The sequence below is a fragment of the Oryx dammah genome, unplaced genomic scaffold (assembly GCF_014754425.2).
Source record: "Oryx dammah isolate SB20612 unplaced genomic scaffold, SCBI_Odam_1.1 HiC_scaffold_2, whole genome shotgun sequence".
Lineage (NCBI taxonomy): Eukaryota > Metazoa > Chordata > Mammalia > Artiodactyla > Bovidae > Oryx > Oryx dammah.
This window is the reverse complement of record NW_024070186.1, coordinates 38,321,833-38,343,601: the sequence shown is the minus strand read 5'-3', so window position 1 is coordinate 38,343,601 and position 21,769 is coordinate 38,321,833. Positions and strand designations below refer to the sequence as shown.

The 21,769-nt window shown below is 39.4% G+C and overlaps 1 protein-coding gene across 2 annotated transcripts in view; it reads left to right on the top strand.

Annotated features, from left to right (window-relative positions):
• Window positions 1-21,769, top strand: part of LOC120858428 (ceruloplasmin) — a 61,979-nt gene that overhangs the window by 7,714 nt on the left and 32,496 nt on the right. For both annotated transcript variants that reach the window (XM_040234489.1, XM_040234496.1), the window contains exons 2-10: window positions 2,320-2,567; window positions 4,855-5,067; window positions 5,433-5,606; window positions 7,102-7,356; window positions 8,623-8,794; window positions 13,756-13,895; window positions 15,764-15,901; window positions 17,152-17,366; window positions 20,837-20,987. In XM_040234489.1, the coding sequence (XP_040090423.1) occupies window positions 2,320-2,567; window positions 4,855-5,067; window positions 5,433-5,606; window positions 7,102-7,356; window positions 8,623-8,794; window positions 13,756-13,895; window positions 15,764-15,901; window positions 17,152-17,366; window positions 20,837-20,987 (1,706 nt within the window). The remainder of the gene's footprint in view (window positions 1-2,319; window positions 2,568-4,854; window positions 5,068-5,432; window positions 5,607-7,101; window positions 7,357-8,622; window positions 8,795-13,755; window positions 13,896-15,763; window positions 15,902-17,151; window positions 17,367-20,836; window positions 20,988-21,769) is intronic.

Below are 21,769 nucleotides of genomic sequence, written 5' to 3'. Positions count from 1 at the left end.
ATAGACACTGGTGAAAACTTTCCATTAGGCTTAGACAGGTCTGTGTGAGCCTGAGTGGCCCAGGTTCTGATGTGACCTGAGAGGCATTCCATCTTTGAGCTATAAGCTTTCTAGCTGCCATTGTGTGCTTGACTGAACTGCCCTCTTCCTGACCTCCTCTCAGCAAAGTGGACTGGATGAATCTGTCTTTAATCTCAGTGACCTTCAGTGCTTTGGAATGTTGCTGTTGTTACAACATCTATTCATTAAGATTACTCCTGTCGGTACTAATGTCAGTACTACTGTGGCAGTTTAGGGGGAAGACGTCACACCCCTTCTCACTGTCTTTTCATGTATTTTAATGTGCTCAAAGTCTCTCAGAGCTTTTCTCAATTTTTTTTTTTTTTGGTTTGTTTTAACAAAATGGAAATTGCAACAATTAGAAAATGAAAACAAATATGACAAATAACAGCTTAAGCACGGATTTGCCGTATTGGTTATAAAAGATGTAACTTTATTTTTCTAACTTCCAGTTTGGCCCTTCTCCCACCACGATGGGGGAAATGGACTCCCATCTCATTCATTTTTCAGTGAACAAGTTGAGAATCCCAGGGCTTAAACAATCCAGCATGACAACTATAAGGTGCTCATTGTAGAAGCTCTCTGGTCAATCCAGAGCACGGGGCCCTGCTATTTTCAACATCTGTTCCTGCTGCCCAAATGCAGCTCAGAGACCCTTCTTACTGGTCCCCTCACTCAAGCTCGATCTGGTACCTCCATGCCACCATGCCAGGAGAGATTTGGCCAAGACCAGAACCAGCCACCTTTCTGTCTCAAGGCATCCAGGAATCCCACTGTCTCTGGGATTGGGCAGCTTTCTCCCCCTGCATCTGGAGCCTCCTCTACTTGGGTTGCCCATGAGCACAGAGAGGCATCAGAACACAGGGGGGTTATTTGTTAGTAAATGCAGATGCCTGAACTCCACCCCAGCAGCACAGATGCAGAATCAATGGGGCTGGAGCATAGGAACTTGCATTTATCAAGGTCCTCAGTAGATTCCTACGCATGTGAAAATTTAAAAAACATTAGGCCAGAGCCTTAGATTTAAAAAATAAAAACAGGCCTTTAAACTCTGCAACAGACAAAGATCAGCACTCCCACACAAGCTCTGCTCTCATCTTGAAAAAAAAATAAAAAGGAAAAATGTTCTTCACTCTTTCCGATGAGCTTACCACTGAGAAAACAAGCCTAAATTTATTCCTTAGTTAGGTTATACAGCCCCTCAAGGGTTGAGTGGAAAATAGTAAGGCACCGAAAGTCACTGAGATCAAAGCAGGCAACACACACACACACACACACACACAAACATAAACCCTAGGTCATCAGCCAGAATGTTAGCATTTTTTATTCTAGTGGAGGAGACCTCAAGTGTGAAAGGGCTGCCGAAGTCCAGGTTTTAAGTGAGTTCTCCTGAACAGCTAGAAGCCACTGCCCACAGGTAGATTCCACTGACCTACCCCGGCTTCCATTAAAGACAATAACTTAAGAATCAGTTCAAAAGTTTGAATATCAAGCTCAATTTCTTTCTTTTCCTTTCTTTTCTTCTCTCTCTTTTTTTTTTTTTCCTGGCTACTATTCACTTTGCTGATATTTTCAGGGAAGTTTTAAGCAACTATTAATCAGCCACTAACCAGAATATAAACTTTCAGTGTTCAAGTACTTGTGCTAGCAAGGGATTAAAAAAACCACAGGGGTAATTTGAAATCAAAGGTAATTTAAAAACTCATATACTTTATATGCATCAATTCCAACTTTGATTTACTTTTGCTAAAAGAAATTAAAACAATAGCATTACCTTAGCATTATTAGTTTTGCTTTAGGAAAACAAATATATACACACAATTTGACATCTCACACATCCAGATTGATTGCTTGTAAACTCAAGTTTTCTTCATGACTGAAAGAAGTGCACAAGAAGTGAGAAATGTCTTAGCTTTATTTTACATTTCACTTAAATTTTATAGTCTATAAATTTATATATTTATATGTATTCATAAGGTCTCTGTGCTTTAACATTAAAATCTTATAAGAAATACTCTGGTGAGATGTATTATATTTTTATGGAGCATTCACACGTGGTTGTCTGCCATATAGCTAATGTAGGACACCTCACATTATTAAAATAATATGGCTAAATGCCAGCTCTCCTCTTCATTTTTTGGAAGCATCCTTACAACAACAGCAAACATTAATATGATATGGTTATTCATTTCTCTTTCATTATAATGTTATCCCTGGAAATGATGGCTTCTAATAAGGTTGTCTTCTTTTCCTTTGCAGGGAACATTCCAATATCTATCTTCAAAATGGCCCCAATAGAATTGGAAGTGTTTACAAGAAGGCTGTATATCTTCAGTACACAGATGAAAACTTCAGGACTGTTATAGAAAAACCTGTCTGGTTAGGGTTTTTAGGCCCTATTATCAAAGCTGAAACTGGAGATAAAGTTTACGTACATCTGAAAAACTTTGCCTCTAGGCCTTATACATTTCATGCACATGGATTAACTTACTATAAGGAGCATGAAGGTCAGTTCAACTCAAAATCTTGCTGGAATTCTCTCTTCCTTTTCAGTAGCGGCATTTTTTAACTTCCAAGATTATGGACTTGCCTCCTGGATAAGACCTGTAACAATGTTCTTTAGCTCTGAACTATTTTATGAATAAGTGTTTTGGTTCATCCTAATAATGCTGTGCTTCTCTTGGTTGTGCTTGCTTATGTGGAGTGTGAATGTGATAGGATTTCTGGGTGAACTCACATAGTGAGAGTCAAAGAGAGCTGGACTTCCTTCCCAGTGCCCTACACTTTTCCAGATAAATAGTCAAACTAAGAGAAATAGACAGTGCGCATTAAAGCCTGGAAAAGACAAAAATCCTGAAGGAAGAAACAGGACTCAGATGGGGATTGTCTTATCTCTAAAGTTCCTACTTGTGAACTTACTGTAACAATTGTCACCTTAGTGGCTCAGACGGTAAAGCGTCTGTCTGCGATGCAGGAAACCAGGGTTCGATCCCTGGGTTGGGAAGATCCCCTGGAGAAGGAAATAGCATCCCACTCCAGTATTCTTGCCTGGAAAATCCTACGAACCGCGGAGCCTGGTAGGCTACTGTCCATGGGGTTGCAAAGAGTCAGACACGACTGAGCGACTTCACTTTCACTTCCATCCTAACTTTGTCCCAGCTAAGGCACAGCACAGTCATCTCACATGGTAACCAGATAGTGCACATGGCTGGATGATCCTGGAGTCATACCTGAGACACAGTTAACCAAAAGGTCACTTAACTATAGGACTTGGAATCCTTAAAGATGGTACGGGAAGAACAAAGATTATATTTGGTGCCTGTGATCTCATTCTTAGTAGATGGTGATGGTAATGATGGAGACGAAGATGATGACAGGTGATGATGTTTATTGTGGTTAAAAGCAAGGACTTCAAAATTAACGGACCCTGTTTGAGTGCAGCATTGGCTTTTACTTGGCTGAATGACCTTGGGCAAGTTACTTCAATTCTCTATGTTTCAGTTTTCTCATCTATAAAATAGGAACAGTGAGAGTATATAATAAGAACTCTATAAATGTCAGTTATTATAAAAAAAAAAATACTGAGGCCATGCTACAGTTCATGGGAATTATAAGGATCAAGCTTGGAAATTAGGATAAAATTCATCTTAACTAATTATTGGCTTTGTATTTAAAAGAGGGATTGCTTTACAAGGTGAATGTTTTGATCTTTTATATATTTATGTGTTTTTCTAAACAAAATAATTATATTCATAGCATAAAAGTTTACTGCCATCTTATTTTTTACTATTTCATGTTATATTAGGATATAAATAATTTTTACGGATGATCATTGTATTGTGGCTGTGTTAGAAGAAAAAAGAGTATTTATCTTTCAGAGACATATACTCAGTTATTTATAAATGAAATGACATGAGTCAGGGGCTCATTTTAGAATAATTCACTGATGATGGGGATTAGAGTGGGTGAGAGTATAGATGAAACAAGATTGGCCTTGAGTTGATCACTTGTAAAGCTGAGATTTTGGGCACATGGAAGTTTATCATATTATTCTCTTAATTTTTGCATATGTTTGGAAAAATACAAACTTAAAGTAAAAATTAAAACAATTTCATGGTTATTTCACAGGCAAAAACCTGATATCATATAAGAAGCTTCAAATTATAGGAGAGGGTAGCCATTTTGCTCTTACTTCCATACCATAACCTCAGGGCAAAAACATTTTTTTGTTTTTTAAATACAATTGTATGGCATTTTAATGTGACCCTAATTCTGAACTCTCAGAAAAAGTGTGTTTTTGTTTTTGTTTTTGTTTATTGCAAACCCATAGTCACTATGGGGCTTCCCAGGGGGCACAGTGGTAAAGAAGCAACTTGCCAATGAATGAGATGGGAAGATCTTCTGGAGAAGGTAATGGCGACCCACTCCAGTATTCTTGCCTGGAGAATTCCACAGACAGAGGAGCCTGGCAGGCAGGCTACAGTCCACGGGGTCTCAAAGAGTCAGACATGACTCTGCACCCAAAAGTCACTATGGTCCTAATTCATCTATTACTGCTTCTTGAAGACTCAGTCAAGTATAAAAAATGACATTTTCTGTGAAACTTCCAGACCTTGTTGCCATTAGCTTCTTATTCTTTTGTGCTCAAGTAGAATATCACTGCATTCCCAAGAGGATACATGCTAGATAGTGAATAAATGTTTGCTGAATGAATTAACAGACCATCTATTTTTTTCTTTTACGTTCAAACACATTCAAATTCAACCTGTCATTTCATTGCATATCATTTCCTAGGGGCCATTTATCCTGATAACACCACAGATTTGCAAAAAGCAGATGACAAGGTGCAGCCAGGTGAACAGTGTCTGTACATACTGCATGCCAACCCGGAACAAGGTCCTGGTGAGGAAGACAGCAACTGTGTGACCCGGATTTACCATTCCCACATTGATGCTCCAAAAGACATTGCCTCAGGACTCATTGGGCCTTTAATACACTGCAAAAAAGGTACACTTTCTCACTATTGGTCACAATAAATTACCAAAGACAGTAGACAGGGAGGTTTATTCTTTAAATATACATTAAGTCTTCTGTGTTATGACTGAGCAGGGAAGGTAGAGGGGTGGTGAGTCTAGAAAAAAAGGAACAGAAGAGTAGGCAAGGATAAGGAGAGAAAAGGGTGCATGAAGCAACATTTAGGTTACCGAACATAAATTCCCTAAATATTTCCAAGTCTATAAAACAGGAATGACTGGTCCAGATTTCTGGTCTGTTAGGAAAATAAATACTAAAACTGTTTAAAACTATATGAATCACCTGTTAAAATTCATGCTAAAAATTAAGTTCTACTGAAATAGTCATTTTCACTTCAGATTCTCTGGATGAAGAAAAAGAAAAAAATATTGACAAGGAATTTGTGGTAATGTTTTCTGTGGTGGATGAAAATCTCAGCTGGTACCTAGAAGAAAACATTAAAACCTACTGCTCTGAACCAGAGAAGGTTGAAAAAGATAATGAAGACTTCCAGGAGAGTAACAGAATGTATTGTAAGATTACACAGGATCTGTTAACTTTCTCTTATTTTTCTCAGTCCATGAATTATGCTAAGCTTATTCCCTTACATGAATAAGTAGTGTATTCTAATCTATGCCCTTGGTAACAAAGCATATTGGGTATGCAAATAGATATTCAGCTAAACAGGCCCAATCAAAACTCTAAGCCAGGGAAAGCCAGATACATCAAACCATTTCAAAACTAATAAGGATAAATCAATATTCTCCTGACTCCTAAAAATTAAAGCAGCCTAAAATTATTAAATTATATTTTAAAGCATTGCACTATAGTTAAGAAAATAGTTCAAACCATTAATTCTAAAAGATTTCTTTTACATACATATTATCCTTCATTACCACCCTCAACTTTGCATCATTTTCCCCTACATTTTAGCTCACTTTATTTCTTCTAAAAATGCTTTCTTTACTGCCTAGGCTTCTCCTTAATTCTCAGACACAAAATAATGGGTTTATTAAGATAGTCTATCACTTAGAATTTGCATAAAATTTCAAATCCCTTAATACCAACTAGACCAATAAATATAGATTTTTGTTTGTGTTTAGCTTCTTAAAAATAGCTCTTATGCAGAAACTGAGAATGCAATAATAACTGTACTATCAAAGCAGAAAAATAAACAAATTAAACACAGGACAGATTTTTGTTTCTAACTTCTGCTTATTTCTGGCTGGAAGATCCTCTTTCCATACTTTAATCTAGCCTCTGTTCTGTGCTAAGCAAAATAAATGTTAGAGACTCAAACTTCCAGTCTGGCTAAGCCTGGTTTGGTATCTCTGTTGCATTTGGTTCACTCACAGTACTTCCCAGAACTGATTTCTGCTTTAACTCTAAGACCTCCCAGTTTGAACAGTGCCTCTCAGTTTTTTAGAAGAATCTCAGGCCATTCTGCTTTTGACCTTTTAGATCTTTTCCTCCTTCACATTGCTTCCGATTTTGTCTTTCAAGTTAAAAAGAAAAGCTTCCTTTGTGTTCTTATTGAAAAAGCAACTCACATCACTGTAGAAAATTGGAAAAGTTCTGATAAATAAGCAAGAAAACTTTGACATCATCCATACTGCCACTACCAACACGATGCATATGGTTGATTCATAAATAAGCATGTCTTTTTTCTATTTACTATATATGTGTGTGCATTTATATGTATGTATGTATGTATGCACACATTTGTATTTGCAAATATACACATGAACATACCAAGGTGTATAGTTTATAACAAGGAGAGCAAATAGGTTTCATCTTCAGTGTTCATGTGCTAATACTGTGTTGACAAAAAACCTGAGGCTAAATTCAGGTCCAAAATGAAGAGTGCTGTGATTGATTAATAATATCTGATGTGGGTACAGAAAGGAAGAATAGTGACATGTGTGCCAGGTATTTTCCATTTCAAATTGATTTTATTTTTGTAGCGCTAACTATCAATATTCCAGGTACCAATATATGTTAATCACAGTCTCTGCTCTTGACTTACAGCTGTGAATGGATATGCTTTTGGAAGTCTCCCAGGACTCTCCATGTGTGCTGAGGACAGAGTAAAATGGTATCTTTTTGGTATGGGTAATGAAATTGATGTGCACGCAGCTTTCTTCCATGGGCAAGTGTTGACTAGCAAGAACTACCGTGTTGATACAATCAATCTCTTTCCTGCTACCCTCTTTGATGCTTTTATGGTGGCTCAGAACCCTGGACAATGGATGCTTAGCTGTCAAAATCTAAACCATCTGAAAGGTAAGGCATCTTTACCTGAAATTAACTGTCATTTGAGAAAAGAAACATGTCTCAGTTACAGTATTAATGGGGTGACTATTGGATATTAGAATCTAAAAGCTAAATATCTTTGGAATGATCTGAACTTTGAATTGTTAATTTTATTCCTCTGAAAGTATGGATCATCATCTAATTTTTTAAAATAGACAAAGACTGGAACAATTATAAAGTAATTAAAGCTGAAAATATGTTAATTTTTGGAAAACAAAAATTGGTCCTGAAGTATAGTCTTACCGTAAAAGTATAATACTGCTTATAGCTACTCAGATTTGTAAAATATACAATATTTTAAACACCAGAAGATGTGTATACTGGTGCTGAAAAGTAACTTGCGTTTTGACTTGATTCTGTTAAATACAACCAACTTTGTTCTTTATGAGTCCAGCTATTCCTTGGTTTTACATGCTAAATCTCTTTTCCATCTCTTTAATATAAGGAAAAGAAATATCCCCAGTTCTTGAAAAATATTAGTTTGTAATATTGATTTCCTGAAGAAATTAGGTCTAATGTGGGTCTTTGAGTAGGTTACTTTGAACTTCAAATATAATCTCATTCATCAAAGGTGACCTTGGCTGCAGCAGGCCCAGCACAGCAGGTGGATAACCATTTTATCTAAGGGAGGGATAAAAATACATGATCACTCTATTCCTCCTCATCTATCCCATCATATCCCTTAAAATACGGCAAAGCTTCTCTTCACCATTTATTTTTTCTCATTAAAGCATTATCTATTTCAATGCTGACTCACTGATAACATAAAAGAGTGAGGGATTCCTGGCAGTCCAGTGATTAGGACTCTGCCGTTTCACAACAGAGGGCAAGGCTTCAATCCCTGGCCAGGGAATTAAGATCCCACAAGCCACGTGACATTGCCAAAAAAACCCCAGTGAAATAAAATAGTGAAAGTGCATCTCTCCCCACACCACTTATCTATTAATGTGTCCTATTTTTTTCTCATCAAAAGATCGTCATAGTGAAATCCCACTGAAGTTTGTTCCACATTTTTAAAAACACAAGTAATACCACTTCTTGGTGGAATATAGGCTTTTTTTCACTGCTTGAATTTTCCATGAGTGATTCATTTGCAGCTGTTTACTCATTCATAGTATTGTTTGTAGCTGTCTATTTCTTCAGTTTCTTTCTGTCATTTCACCGGCAGCATTGATAAGGCAATAGGAGAGATAACAATGGCTTCATTAAACAGTGGCACCTCTGTGTGGTTTTCAGCTGGTTTGCAGGCCTTTTTCTGGGTACAAGACTGTAAGAAGTCTTCATCTGAGGACAATATCCATGGCAAACATGTTAGACACTATTACATCGCTGCTGAAGAAGTCATCTGGAACTATGCACCCTCTGGTATAGACGCCTTCACCAAAGAAAATTTAAGAGCACCGGGAAGGTAATTCAGAAAAAAAAAAAAGATATTATTTCAAAATATGCCTCCTCCTCAAAAAATCATAAAAGGCTATTCAGCAATTAAGATTTTAACTGATACTTGAAATTGAGGAACTAGACTGCTAAGTAATTATTGAGGTGTTTGGTAGTGAGTCCAAGTTGGAGAAACAGGACTTCTGAGTCCATGAAAAAGAATAGAAAAGTTGTCAGATGCTCAAGAAAATCCTCAGGAAATGCTGAAAACAAGATTGATTCATTAGCTTTCCATTCCTGAAACCAGCCTTGTATAATCTAGCAGCACTGGCTATATTCACAAGGTTGGGTATATTCAGCACTGTGACTCCCAGAACTTTTTCATCATTTCAAGTAGAAATTCTGTTCAACAGGTCAATAGCTGAGCTCTACCCAAGCTTGTGACTTCTGAAGCAGAGATTTAAGTCCCTGCTACACTGACAGCCAGATATAATGATTCCCTAAACTGTATCTCCAGCCCAGAAGGCTCTTATATATGGCAGATTTTCATTCTGAACTGCTTAGTGGACACCCCACTTGGATGAGGCCCTCTCCAAATCAATATGTCCAAGCTTGAATCCTCTGTCTTCTGCACAATTCTGAGCTTTCTCCTCTATACGAATGGTATTGCCATTCATCCATCACTCAAATCCCAATACCTCAGCATTACACTTGACTCCTTCCCTCCTTCACCAGTCCCTCCTTCTCTCACCAAATGCTGCCTCATTATATCCTAACTATCTCAGGAAGTTTGTATGCATCTCTCTAACCTCTTGGCTAGTACCTCTGAAGTCATCACTACCCTCATTGAGATTTTAAGAGAAGCCTACTGACTTGGCTCCCTACCATGGTCTTCCAACTACTTAAGGAATCCTCCTAAAACACTAATCCTTTTTGCCAGGGTCCAGCCCTGGTGGATCCAGGGAATTCGAAGGGGAGACGGAGTCGACATCCTAAGTAAGAACTATTTGATTAGGAAAGAATACTGTAGTAGGAAAATTAGTGGAGAAAAAGAGACTGATATTCCTTGGTTTACACAGAGAACCAATAAAACTTCGAGACAAGAAGTTTGCCCTGTTCACGGAGGCCACAGGTGCCCTCCCGGTCTCCCAAGGGAGTGAAGATGCAGAACGTCTTCCCGTTCAGGTCTTATAAACCCGGGCAGATAAGTGAACGCAGGGAGCCTCTATGCTCCAAGGGATCAGCCTGAAAAAGAGAGGGAGAGGGAGAGAGAAAATGATTGACACAGGGAGACCAAGCTGCTTCAGTGAGCGAGGCCCAATAACTTTATTTTCAAAAGGACTTTTATACCTTTCCCACAAATGATGTTGTGTACATTATCTTCTGGCCTTGGAGGCCTGTGAACATTTTAAGACCCTCTTTTGATAAAGGCTGCTCAACCAGAAAACTTATTTTCCCTTGAAGTGTTTTTTCTTTATATTTCTAATCTATGTCAGCCTCAGAAAGTATCAAACAAAGTTACATTTTCATGAAGCAAAGGTGCAGTGAGTTACAACAAAGAAAGAACCAATTAGCTCAAAAGTCTGATGTGGTTAGTTTCAAGGCTACTATTTTGTTTTCTTATATTCCAACTATGTTAACTAATGCACTCCCAGGTGCACAGTGGATAAGAGATATGGGATCTTAGCAACAAGCATTGGCCCAATAATGAAATCCTACACCAGCACTACTCTAATAACTTTTAACTGTTTGAAAGGCTCTATGTTTTAGGCTTCCCGTGCCTCTCACAGTTGGAGGGCTGTAAACAATCACATGCATAGTTGTAAAAGTCCGGGTAAGGCAAGTTAGAGAGCTATCAGAGGGGTTTGATCTGAAACACTCCTTTTGTATGCAGGAGACTGTTAACTGGAGCTCTGAGTTAACTTCTTCCAGGGAAAGGTGGTTGGGGATAGGCCCCTGTAATGTCAGAAGAATAGGTGGAAAGCATAATGCAGTAAGGCAGGCAGACTGGTTTTGGGAGTAGATGCTCGAGAAAGCCCAGGGGTTTCCTCGAGGCCTGATCTCGCCTTTGAGTTTTGTCAGGCCCCTTTCCTCATGACCTTTGCCACGGGCAGGATTCCCCACGCTGGCTCCTGGCACCTTTTAAAAAATTTATATATATATATATAATTTGAAAGTTGAAAGTTAAGTCGCTCAGTCGTGTCCGATTCTTTGCAACCCTGTGGACTCTAGCCCACTAGGCTCCTCCATCCATGGGATTCTCCAGGCAAGAATACTGGAGTGGGTTGCCATTTCCTTCTCCAATATATATATATAATATATTACATACATACATATATTATATATATATATATTATATTATATATATATATTAGCCATGCAGTGTGGCACATGGGATCTTAGTTTCCTGACCAGGGATCAAACCCACACACCCTGCATTGGAAGCACAGAGTCTTAAGCACTGGACCACCAGGGACATCCCGTAAAACGCTAATCCTTAATCTTCACATGTTTCAAAGCCCTGAGATGTACTGAAACTTTAACTAGGTCCTCCCACCCATCCCCCATCTCTCTAAGCCTCATTCTCCAATCCTCTGTCTTACCCTGCGTGTAATGGTCCTGCACTATTTTATAAGACATGCTATGCTCATGCTCTTCTCTGAGCCTTCCCGCAGGCTGTTCCCTCTTTGTAAACACCTGCCCCATTCTCCCCACCACACATATTCCATCTTTTTAATGCCACTTCTCCTCTAGCTAGTTCTTAAAATCTCTTCCTTTGGAAAGCTTTTGAGGCCTCTCCCTGCCCTCTGTAACTCCAGGAGAAATGTTTCATAACAGCCTGTGCTTGTTACATGTTGTTATATTGAACAGTCTGTAGTCTGTCTTCTGGGACAGATGCAAAGTCCATGTGGACAATGGTGGGTCCATTTGCTTACGGGTATGTCATCATCATATGACAGGGCTCCTGGCAAAGAGCAGGTGTTCAGTACATTTGTCTGTACAGGAGAAGAGATAAAAGGGCAGCTTTGTCAGGTCCAATGCCTTTCTGAGATTTAATTTCTCCATCTGTAAGATGAAGAGACTGGGGAGGGAGTGATTAAGATGACAGAAGAGTAGGACCTGGAGCTCACCTGCTCCCACAAATACATCCAAACTGTGTCAAGATGTGGAACGATTCTCACAGAACATCTACCAGATGTTGGCAGAGGACCTCAGACTTCTGAAATGGCAAGAAAATCTCCACATGACTGGGTAGGACAAATGAAGAAAAAAGAGAGAGAGAGGAATTGGGACAGGATCTGTGCCACTTGGAGGGAGCTGTGGGAGAAGAAATGTTCCTGGACTCTGGAAGTCCCCTCACTGGCGGGACAGAGGGGGAGCTTCACCTCAGAGAAGAGCGCAACAACCAGTTTGCAGAAGGAAAAATGGAGAGAGGCCTGCCTGCACAGACAGTCAATACCAAGGCCCTGAGCTCCCCAGCCTGAGATGCCCGATGCAGATGGGGGCTGGGTGCTGAAGCTCAGGCTTCAGAGGTCAGACCCAGGGGGAGAACTGGGGTGGGATGCACCAGAGACAGCCTGCAGGGGCTGGAGTGTGAGTGACTGAGAGTGTAGAGCGCCATTGTTGGGGGCTGTTAGAGGGGAGAGGTGGGACCCCCAGAGGAGCATCTTTCCCTGTGTGCTCTCCCAGGAGTGCTGGCAGGCCACCGCATCTGCACACTCCCTTCAGGGGATAATGGGAACACACCCTGAGGAAAGAGGTGGAAGGCATCCAAACTCAAAGCAGCCCTTGGGCCAAAAAGTATTAAACCCACACAAACTACACAGGAGCGCTTCCGCATGTGTACAGCCTTCCATGACTACGGTAGATAACTGTTTCTCCTAAACTCAGAGTGAGGGAAATGTAAGTACAACGAAGAGGTAGAGCAACCACTTCCAGTTAAAAGACCCAGAGAAATCACCTGAAGGAACAAACAAGACACACCAGTGCAGTGTAACAGACACTAGGTTCAAAAATGTGGTCATGCAGCCATGAAAAGGAACGAATTTGAGTCAGTTCTAGTGAGAATGAACGTACAGCCTGTTACACAGAGTGAAGTAAGTCAGACAAATATCGTATATTAACACATACTTATGGAATCTAGAAAAAAATGGTACTGATTAACCTATTTGCAGGGCAGGAATAGAGACTCCGATATAGAGAACAGACTTCAGGACAACAGCAGAGGAAGGAGAGGGTAGGATGAATTGAGAGAGCAGCATCGAAATATGTGCATTGCCATATGTAAAATAGATAGGAAATGGAAAGTTGCTGTATGACGCAAGGAGCGCAACCTGGTGGTCTGCGACAACCTAGAGGGGTGGGATGGGGTGGGAAGTGGGAGGGAGGTTCACGAGGGAGGGAACACATGTATACTTACAGCTGATCCATGTTACGTATAGCAGAAAGAAACACCACATTGTAAAGCAATTATCCTCCAATCAAGAATAGACAAAAAAGAAAAAAAGAAAGGATATCATGAAAATACTGAAGAAATTAAGAAAGACTATTAACAGAAATGCAGAGTACTGTAAAATGGGGAGAATAATACCAATTTTGTTGCATCGTCATGTGAGTTTCCGACAATAAATGAATGTTTCTGAGTGCTAACATGCAATAAACAGTAGTTACTCTATTTTTAGACAGTTCATAATTTATTTAAAAGATTCTATTGTAGGACAAGTTATTATCTGTCAGGGGTCAACATGGGTCCTCTTGAAATTTTTTTTCACTTCACTTGAAAAAAAAAATTAATCCCTGTGCCATGAATCTTCACCCCCAATCTTAATATCTTTCTACAGAATGCCTAGTACTATCTGCTTATTTGAGTATTTGGCAAATCATGGGTAATAATTCTAAGCCTTGGTCAGAACTTTTCAGTTAGTATCCTGTGTGACTACTGGGCTCTGATCTGCTCTCAGCTCCAGAATTAAACTCTTTCTCTTTTGGCAGTGCTTCAGAGGCATTTTTTGAACAGGGTCCTACAAGAATCGGAGGGTCGTATAAAAAGCTGGTTTATCGTGAGTACACAGATGCCTCCTTCTCTAATCAAAAAGAGAGAGGCCCTGAAGAGGAACATCTTGGCATCCTGGGTAAGTCTGCACAGAATACATAAATACTAACGTACTCTTGGGCTTTCCCGGTGGCTCAGCGGTAAAGAATCTGCCAATGCAGAATTGCAGACTCAATTCAATGCAGAATCTCCTGCCAGTGCAGGAGATGCAGGTTCTATCTCTGGGTTGGGAAGACCCTCTGATGAAGGAAATGGCAACCCACTCCAGTATTCTTGCCTGGGGAATCCCATGGACAGAGGAGCCTGGGGGGCTACAGTCCGTGGGGCCACAAAAGAGTCAGACACAACTTAGCAACTAAACGACAACAATGTACTCTTCCTCTGAACTACAACCAACTTAAAGAACAGAAGCTTCGGAATCTGAAGCATGATTTCTACATACAAATTATTCATGGAGGAGCAAACATCAATAAAACGCAGTAGCCAATCACTTTCCCAAATGTAAATTTACCCGTAGTAAATCTTCAACATGAAAAGCCAGGCTGACTTCAATTGAATGTCTTTTTTCTTTCTTCAAAGAGGTAAGGGGTGACTTTGTTTTAATAGACAGTGAGGCTATTAGCTTCTGCTTTTAGTTAAAGGTACATTCCCTTAGAAATAAAATCCAGCTACTAATGAGACCATTGGGTTTGTTTTAGAGCCTCCTTCTCCCCAGGCAGAACCCAGAGATCTCTTCTTGCGAAGGCACGTGGGCAGAATAGCAAGCGCGTGGACTCAGACTGTCCTCACTGTCCGTCCTCACCTATTAGCTGTGTGACCTTTGAAATACTCAACTATCTGTGCCTGCCCCCTTTCTATAAAGCAAGAATGATAGTAACAACAATAGTCCCTACTTCATAAAGCAGTCATAAGGATTAAATGAGATAATTCACATAAATACTCAGGAGAACACATAGGAAACTTTCAATAAATATCATTTTATATATTACATAAAATACTTGTACTATATATCTGTTTTTATTCTTTATTTAGTAATAATATTAATTTGGGTGATGGAAAATACACAACAGTGTTGCTTTTCACATCCAAGACAAATTTAACTTACCCCTTTTGGGTGGTCAATGTTTATGGCATTCTCTTGGAGGTCTGTCTAGTCAAGGCTATGGTTTTTCCAGTAGTCATACATGGATGTGAGAGTTGGACTGTGAAGAAAGCTGAGCGCCGAAGAATTGATGCTTTTGAACTGTGGTGTTGGAGAAGACTCTTGAGAGTCCCTTGGACTGCAAGGAGATCCAACCAGTCCATTCTGAAGGAGATCAGTCCTGGGTGTTCATTGGAAGGACTGATGCTAAAGCTGAAACTCCAGTACTTCGGCCACCTCATGCGAAGAGTTGACTCATTGGAAAAGACCCTGATGATGGGAGGGATTGGGGGCAGGAGGAGAAGGGGACGACAGAGGATGAGATGGCTGGATGGTGTCACCGACTCAATGGACATGAGTTTGAGTGAATTCTGGGAGTTGGTTGATGGAAGGGAGGCCTGGCGTGCTGCAATTCATGGGGTCACAAAGAGTCGGACACAACTGAGCAACTGAACTGAACTTGGCTCTTGGGACCTAATAGCACACGTCTGGTCCACAGTAAACTAGGATGAGGAGAGTGCAGGTACTGAGTAGTTTCATAGATGTGTGAAGCTTGTGAACTGACTTGGTTAAACATGGCAACAAATTTCATTATTTGAAGTTAACTCAAAAAACCCTTCTCATCTCTTTCCAGACTCCCCATGTCAAATTGATAATGGACTTTAAAAAAACCAAGCTTTCCATTTGCCATAATAAGCATGTTGCTTCCGAGGTTCTTTTTAGAGGACAAGACAGAGAAATCAACAGTCTTAGGTATTCTGTAGGTTAGATATCAGGGAGGATAATAATTCTCTCTTTATCCCTAGGTCCCGTCATTTCTGCAGAGGTGGGAGACACCATCAGAGTCACTTTCCATAACAAAGCAACCCATCCCCTCAGTATTGAGCCCATTGGAGTGAGAGTCGATAAGAACAACGAGGGCACATACTATTCACCGAGTGGAAGTGAGTACATTTGGTAATCAGGCAATAATGTTTATAACCCACTGTGCTAGTCGCCCCAGGAAAACGGCCCTGAAAAAACCAAAGGCAGGAACTTCTGAGGAACCTTCTCATATACCATCCTCAGGCATCATGCCAGGAAGCAAGTCAATCTCTTCTCCTACCATTTGCAGTTGGTTTGTGGGATTCTATCCTATTTTAATTGGGTGATTCTTGACAATACTGAAAGTAACTTACTTGGATTGTATCAATTACACATTTACAGAGTTCTATTTGGGTAACTGCTAAATTTCAAAAAATATTCTTATAGTTATTCGATGTACATTTTAGAATGTTTTAAAAATATAAAATTTGTAGCCAAACATAATATCCATAGTTCTATAGTCAACCACTATTATATTTTTGTATAAGTCCTTCACTCTTCCATTTGTGCACATAATATTTTGATATCATAGTATTTAAATATGAAAAAGTGAAACTGTTAGTCACTCAGTCATGTCCGACTCTGTGACCCCCATGGACTATAGCCCTCCCCCACCCAAGCTCCTCTGTCCATGGGGTTTTCAAGGCAAGAATAATGGAGTGGGAAGCCATTCCCTTCTCCAGGGGGTCTTCCTGACCCAGGGATTAAACCCATGTCTCCTGCCTTGCAGGTGGAGTGTCTATAGTCTGAGCCAGCAGGGAAGCCCTAGTGTATAAATATACTTATTGCTATAATTTTGTACCCAGAGTTTGGTTTCTTACCTTATAAATATTTTATAGGTATAATTTTAATGATACAAAATATTCTACTATATGAAAGCATTTAGGTATTTTTGTAGGTCAAGGCTAGCCAATGAAGACCCTCTTCTGGGTCTTTGATTTCTTGTATCCTCACATGTAGGAAGGGGCTAGGGAGTTTTGTGGGATCTGTTTTGTAAGGGCAATAACCCTATTCAGAAAGGCTCCACTCTCATAACCTAATCACCTCTCACCTCAAATACTATCATATTGGGCATTAGGAGTCCAACATATGAATTTTGGAGAAACATAAACATTCAGACCATAGCAAGCACCAATCTCAGACAGAGGTATAGAGAAGACTTCCTGAGGGAAATCATACCTGTTTGTGACCTGACACCAGTGGGATTCCAGTCTAATTTATAAAAGGAGCACAAAAGTGGGTTATCCTAGACTAAACCCAGTCTACTCCATGGCTCAAATGACCACATTAGAAAGCAAATTTAACCTCCTCCATGTGACCTTTCTTACAGGTGAGCCTCCTCCTTCAGGCTCCCATGTGGCACCCAAAGGAACATTCACCTATGAGTGGACTGTCCCCAGGGAAGTGGGACCCACCCACAAAGATCCTGTCTGTCTAGCTAAGATGTATTATTCTGCTGTGGATCCCACCAAAGATATATTTACTGGGCTTATTGGGCCAATGAAAATATGCCGCAATGGAAGTTTACTTGCAAATGGGAGACTGGTAAGTGCAATGAGGGAAAATGAAAATGATTTTCAAATCCCTTTGAATTATCATTATTATAAGGAAAATTCTGCTGTTTGAGGCAGTGAGGGTTCCACATGCATGCATGCATGCTCAGTAGCTTTAGTCATGTCTGGCTCTTTGTGACCCCAAGGACTGTAGCTCACCAGCCTCCTCCGTCCATGGAATTCTCCAGGCAAGAATACTGGAGTGACTTGCCATACTCTCCAGGGGTTCTTCCCTACCCAGGGATCAAACCCACATCTCCTGCACTGGCAGCAGATTCTTTACCACTGAGCCTCCAGGGAAGCCTAAGTTCCACACATAATACTTGTTACAATTTTTTCTTAGGCTTATATCTGTATTGTGTGGAGACTCTCTGACTAACAGGATTGCTTCAAAATGAGTTGGAAACAAGATTTTCCTTGGAATCCAAAGTCTTTTATGATACAATTCAACACACACATTTTTAAAAATTACCTATTAATGACAATAAGTCAGTTAACATTCACTGAGGAAAATATTGCTTTAAATATTTTTTATATTTGTCTGAAGGAGACTGGCATATTACTATTTAGTTATACTGCTAATTAAGCTTCAATTATTTGTATAACATGTAAGAAATAACACTGCTCACACATTCATAAATATTTTTTAGAAATGGGAAAATGACCCTCTGATCTAGAAAGAGAAATACTTAATCTAACCATTGTTTTTATCTCTAAAATAAATATTCCAATATAAATCTTAAAAGAGAAAGTTTCCTTTGAAAATGCACTCAATACAATTACCACACCTTAAAGCATCAAAAAACATACATTTTAATTTGGTTTTGCTTAAAATAAAACATTTCAGCTCTCAGTATATGTTTAATTATATTCCATACATTATGACTTATAGTATTCTCATAGATATTACTTATTAAATTCTTAGAAATTCATTTTTGTTTCTTCTTTGATCTAAGAGTTACTTGAACCAAATATGATCTTTTACTTTTTAAACTTTTTGTCCTTTTATGAGTAATTTTCAGTTTTATTGCCTTATAATTAGGAAATATGACTTGTAAATTTTTCTCTGTTTTCAGAGTTTTCTTCTCTGAAGAAACTACAGAGACGTTTTCTCTATAGGTCAGCATGTAAGAGATTATAGCAGCTCCCTTCTGGAATCCTGACACATCTGAAAATGTCACTTTGTTGTGCTTTGGTTGATGTCGAGTTTTTCTATAATCTTTCCCTCTCAAAATAGTACTTGGTACTCCATCTTACTCTGACATTTATTGTTCTAGAGAAGTCTGATGTTCATAACTTTTAAAATGGATTATTCTAGAAATTTGTCTATCTTTGAAATCCAAAAATTATAGCAGGATATTTTTAGGTATAGGTCTATATTACTAATTTTGTCTTGCTTTCAGTGAAGTTTTTGAATCTGAGTAGACTTTCCCTTTTATAGTGGTGAACATTTCCACTATTATTTATTACTATTAGGTAATAACTTCTCTCAAATAATAACTATGTGCATATTTTTCATCTTTAAATCTTTTCTTCTGACTTATGGGAGCTTTCTTAAGACCATCTGCATCACTATTAATAATTCAGTTTTTTACAGGATCTAATCTTCTTAGATTTTTAAAGTTTGATAATCATGTTTTTCATCTGCAAAAATGATCTCAGGGAAAAGATATGCCATAATCCCTCAAGTTTTCTCTTCTTTAAGGGAGTACTTGTTCTCGGGAACTCATATGCTTTGATTCCCTAGTCCAGTTGCCTTCTGGTCAACTACTGAATTATTACAGATAGCATTTCCACTTCCTAATTTTTCACCATGGACAGGGTGGGGAGGTGAGAATGTCTAGAAAGTGTGAATTCTTGCTCCAAATCACTTGCAGCCTATTTCTTCTCCTAAGATATATCTGCTTCTACCTGCTCTGTCTGATAGGAATTCTTCAAGCTTTCATGACTATGGATAACTCCTTCTCTAATTTACAGGACAAGTACATATCATCCCCTCCCTTTTTTAACAATTTTGAGAGGTGAGTTCAAGTGGAATGAAGAGTGTCAGAACTTTTAGGTGCAGAAAGAGGCTTAGATTATTGCGTTGAACTAAAAATCCACTAAACAGGTATCAGTCAGAAATGTGGATGGACCTAAATAGAGACTGTCATACAGAGTGATGCAAGTCAGAAAGAGAAAAACAAATATCATATATTAAGCATATATGTGTAACCTAGAGAAATGGTACAGATGAACTATTTGAAAAGGAGAAATAAAGACACAGATGTACGGACATCAAAGCGGGGAAGGGAGATGGGATGAATTGGGAGACAGGGATTGACATATTTTATGGCAGAAAGTGAAGAGGAGTTAAAAAGCCTCTTGATGAAAGTGAAAGAGGAGAGTGAAAAAGTTGGCTTAAAGCTCAACATTCAGAAAACGAAGATCATGGCATCCGGTCCCATCACTTCATGGGAAATAGATGGGGAAACAGCAGAAACAGTGTCAGACTTTATTTTTTGGGGCTCCAAAATCACTGCAGATGGTGATTGCAGCCATGACATTAAAAGATGCTTACTCCTTGGAAGAAAAGTTATGACCAACCTGGATAGCATATTCAAAAGCAGAGACATTACTTTGCCGACTAAGGTCCGTCTAGTCAAGGCTATGGTTTTTTCTGTGGTCATGTATGGATGTGAGAGTTGGACTGTGAGGAAGGCAGAGCGCCGAAGAATTGATGTTTTCAAACTGTGGTGTTGGAGAAGAATCTTGAGAGTCCCTTGGACTGCAAGGAGATCCAACCAGTCCGTTCTGAAGGAGATCAACCCTGGGATTTCTTTGGAAGGACTGATGCTAAAGCTGAAACTCCAGTACTTTGGCCACCTCATGTGAAGAGTTGACTCATTGGAAAAGACTCTGATGCTGGGAGGGATTGGGGACAGGAGGAGAAGGGGACGACCGAGGATGAGATGGCTGGATGGCATCACGGACTCAATGGACGTGAGTCTGAGTGAACTCCGGGAGTTGATGATAGACAGGGAGGCCTGGGGTGCTGCGATTCATGGGGTCGCAAAGAGTCGGACACGACTGAGCGACTGAACTGAACTGAACTGATGTGTAAAATAGATAACCAATGAGAACTTACTATACAGCACAGGAAACTCTATTCAATGCTCTGTGGTAACTTAAACGGGAAGGAACTCACAAAAAGGGGGGTGATATATGTACATGTATGACTTGTTTACTTTGCTGTTCAGCAGAAACTAACACAACACTGTAAATCAACCATACTCCAATACAAATTAAAAATCTCTGGTGGTCAACAGGAGTATTTTGTGAGTTCCATTTACAAAGTGGAATAGAAACTTCAGCTCTTGTCCTTCTCTTAGCAGATTTATGCATAAATAGTATTGTGTATATGGAAGTGTTTCTGCTTGACTCATTCTGTCTTCATCTCATTGTTCTTATTTTGATTTTCAGAAAAATGTAGACAAGGAGTTCTATTTGTTTCCTACAGTGTTTGATGAGAATGAGAGTTTACTCCTGGATGATAATATTAAAACGTTTACAACAGCACCCGATCAGGTGGATAAGGAAAATGAAGACTTTCAGGAATCTAATAAGATGCACTGTGAGTACTGCATCATCCACCAATATCAAGCTATTTCAGCACTGCACATATAATGCTTTTAATTAAGCTAAAATACTAATAGCTTTGCCCACGGATTGTTTTAATAAGTGATTAAATACCATAGTGCTCTAAGGGTAATATTATTAATTATTTGACATATCAGTCAACTGAATCTTAGTTTCACTTAACTCAGAGTAGTAAAACATATAATATATGCCAATTAGATCAGTTCAGTTCAGTCGCTCAGTCATGTCCGACTCTTTGCAACCCCATGGACTGCAACGTGTGAGGCCTCCCTGTTCGTCACTAACTCCTGGAGTTTACCCAAACTCATGTCCATTGAGTCGGTGATGCCATCCAACCATTTCATCCTCTGTCGTCCCCTTCTCCTCCTGCCTTCAATCTTTCCCAGCATCAGAGTCTTTTCAAATGAGTCAGTTCTTCACATCAAGTGGCCAAAGTGTTGGAGTTTCAGCTTCAGCATCAGTCCTTCCAAAGAACACCCGGGACTGATTTCCTTTAAGATGGACTGGTTGGATCTCCTTGCAGTCCAAGGGATTCTCAAGAGTCTTCTCCAACACCACAGTTCAAAAGCATCAGTTCTTTAGCACTCAGCTTTCTTTACAGTCCAACTCTCACATCCATTCCTGACTACTGGAAAAACCACAGCTTTGACTAGATGGACCTTTGTTGGCAAAGTAATGTCTCTGCTTTTTAATGTGCTGTCTAGGTTGGTCATAACTTTTTTTCCAATAAGATTCATAGTCCTTAAAATGTAGTGT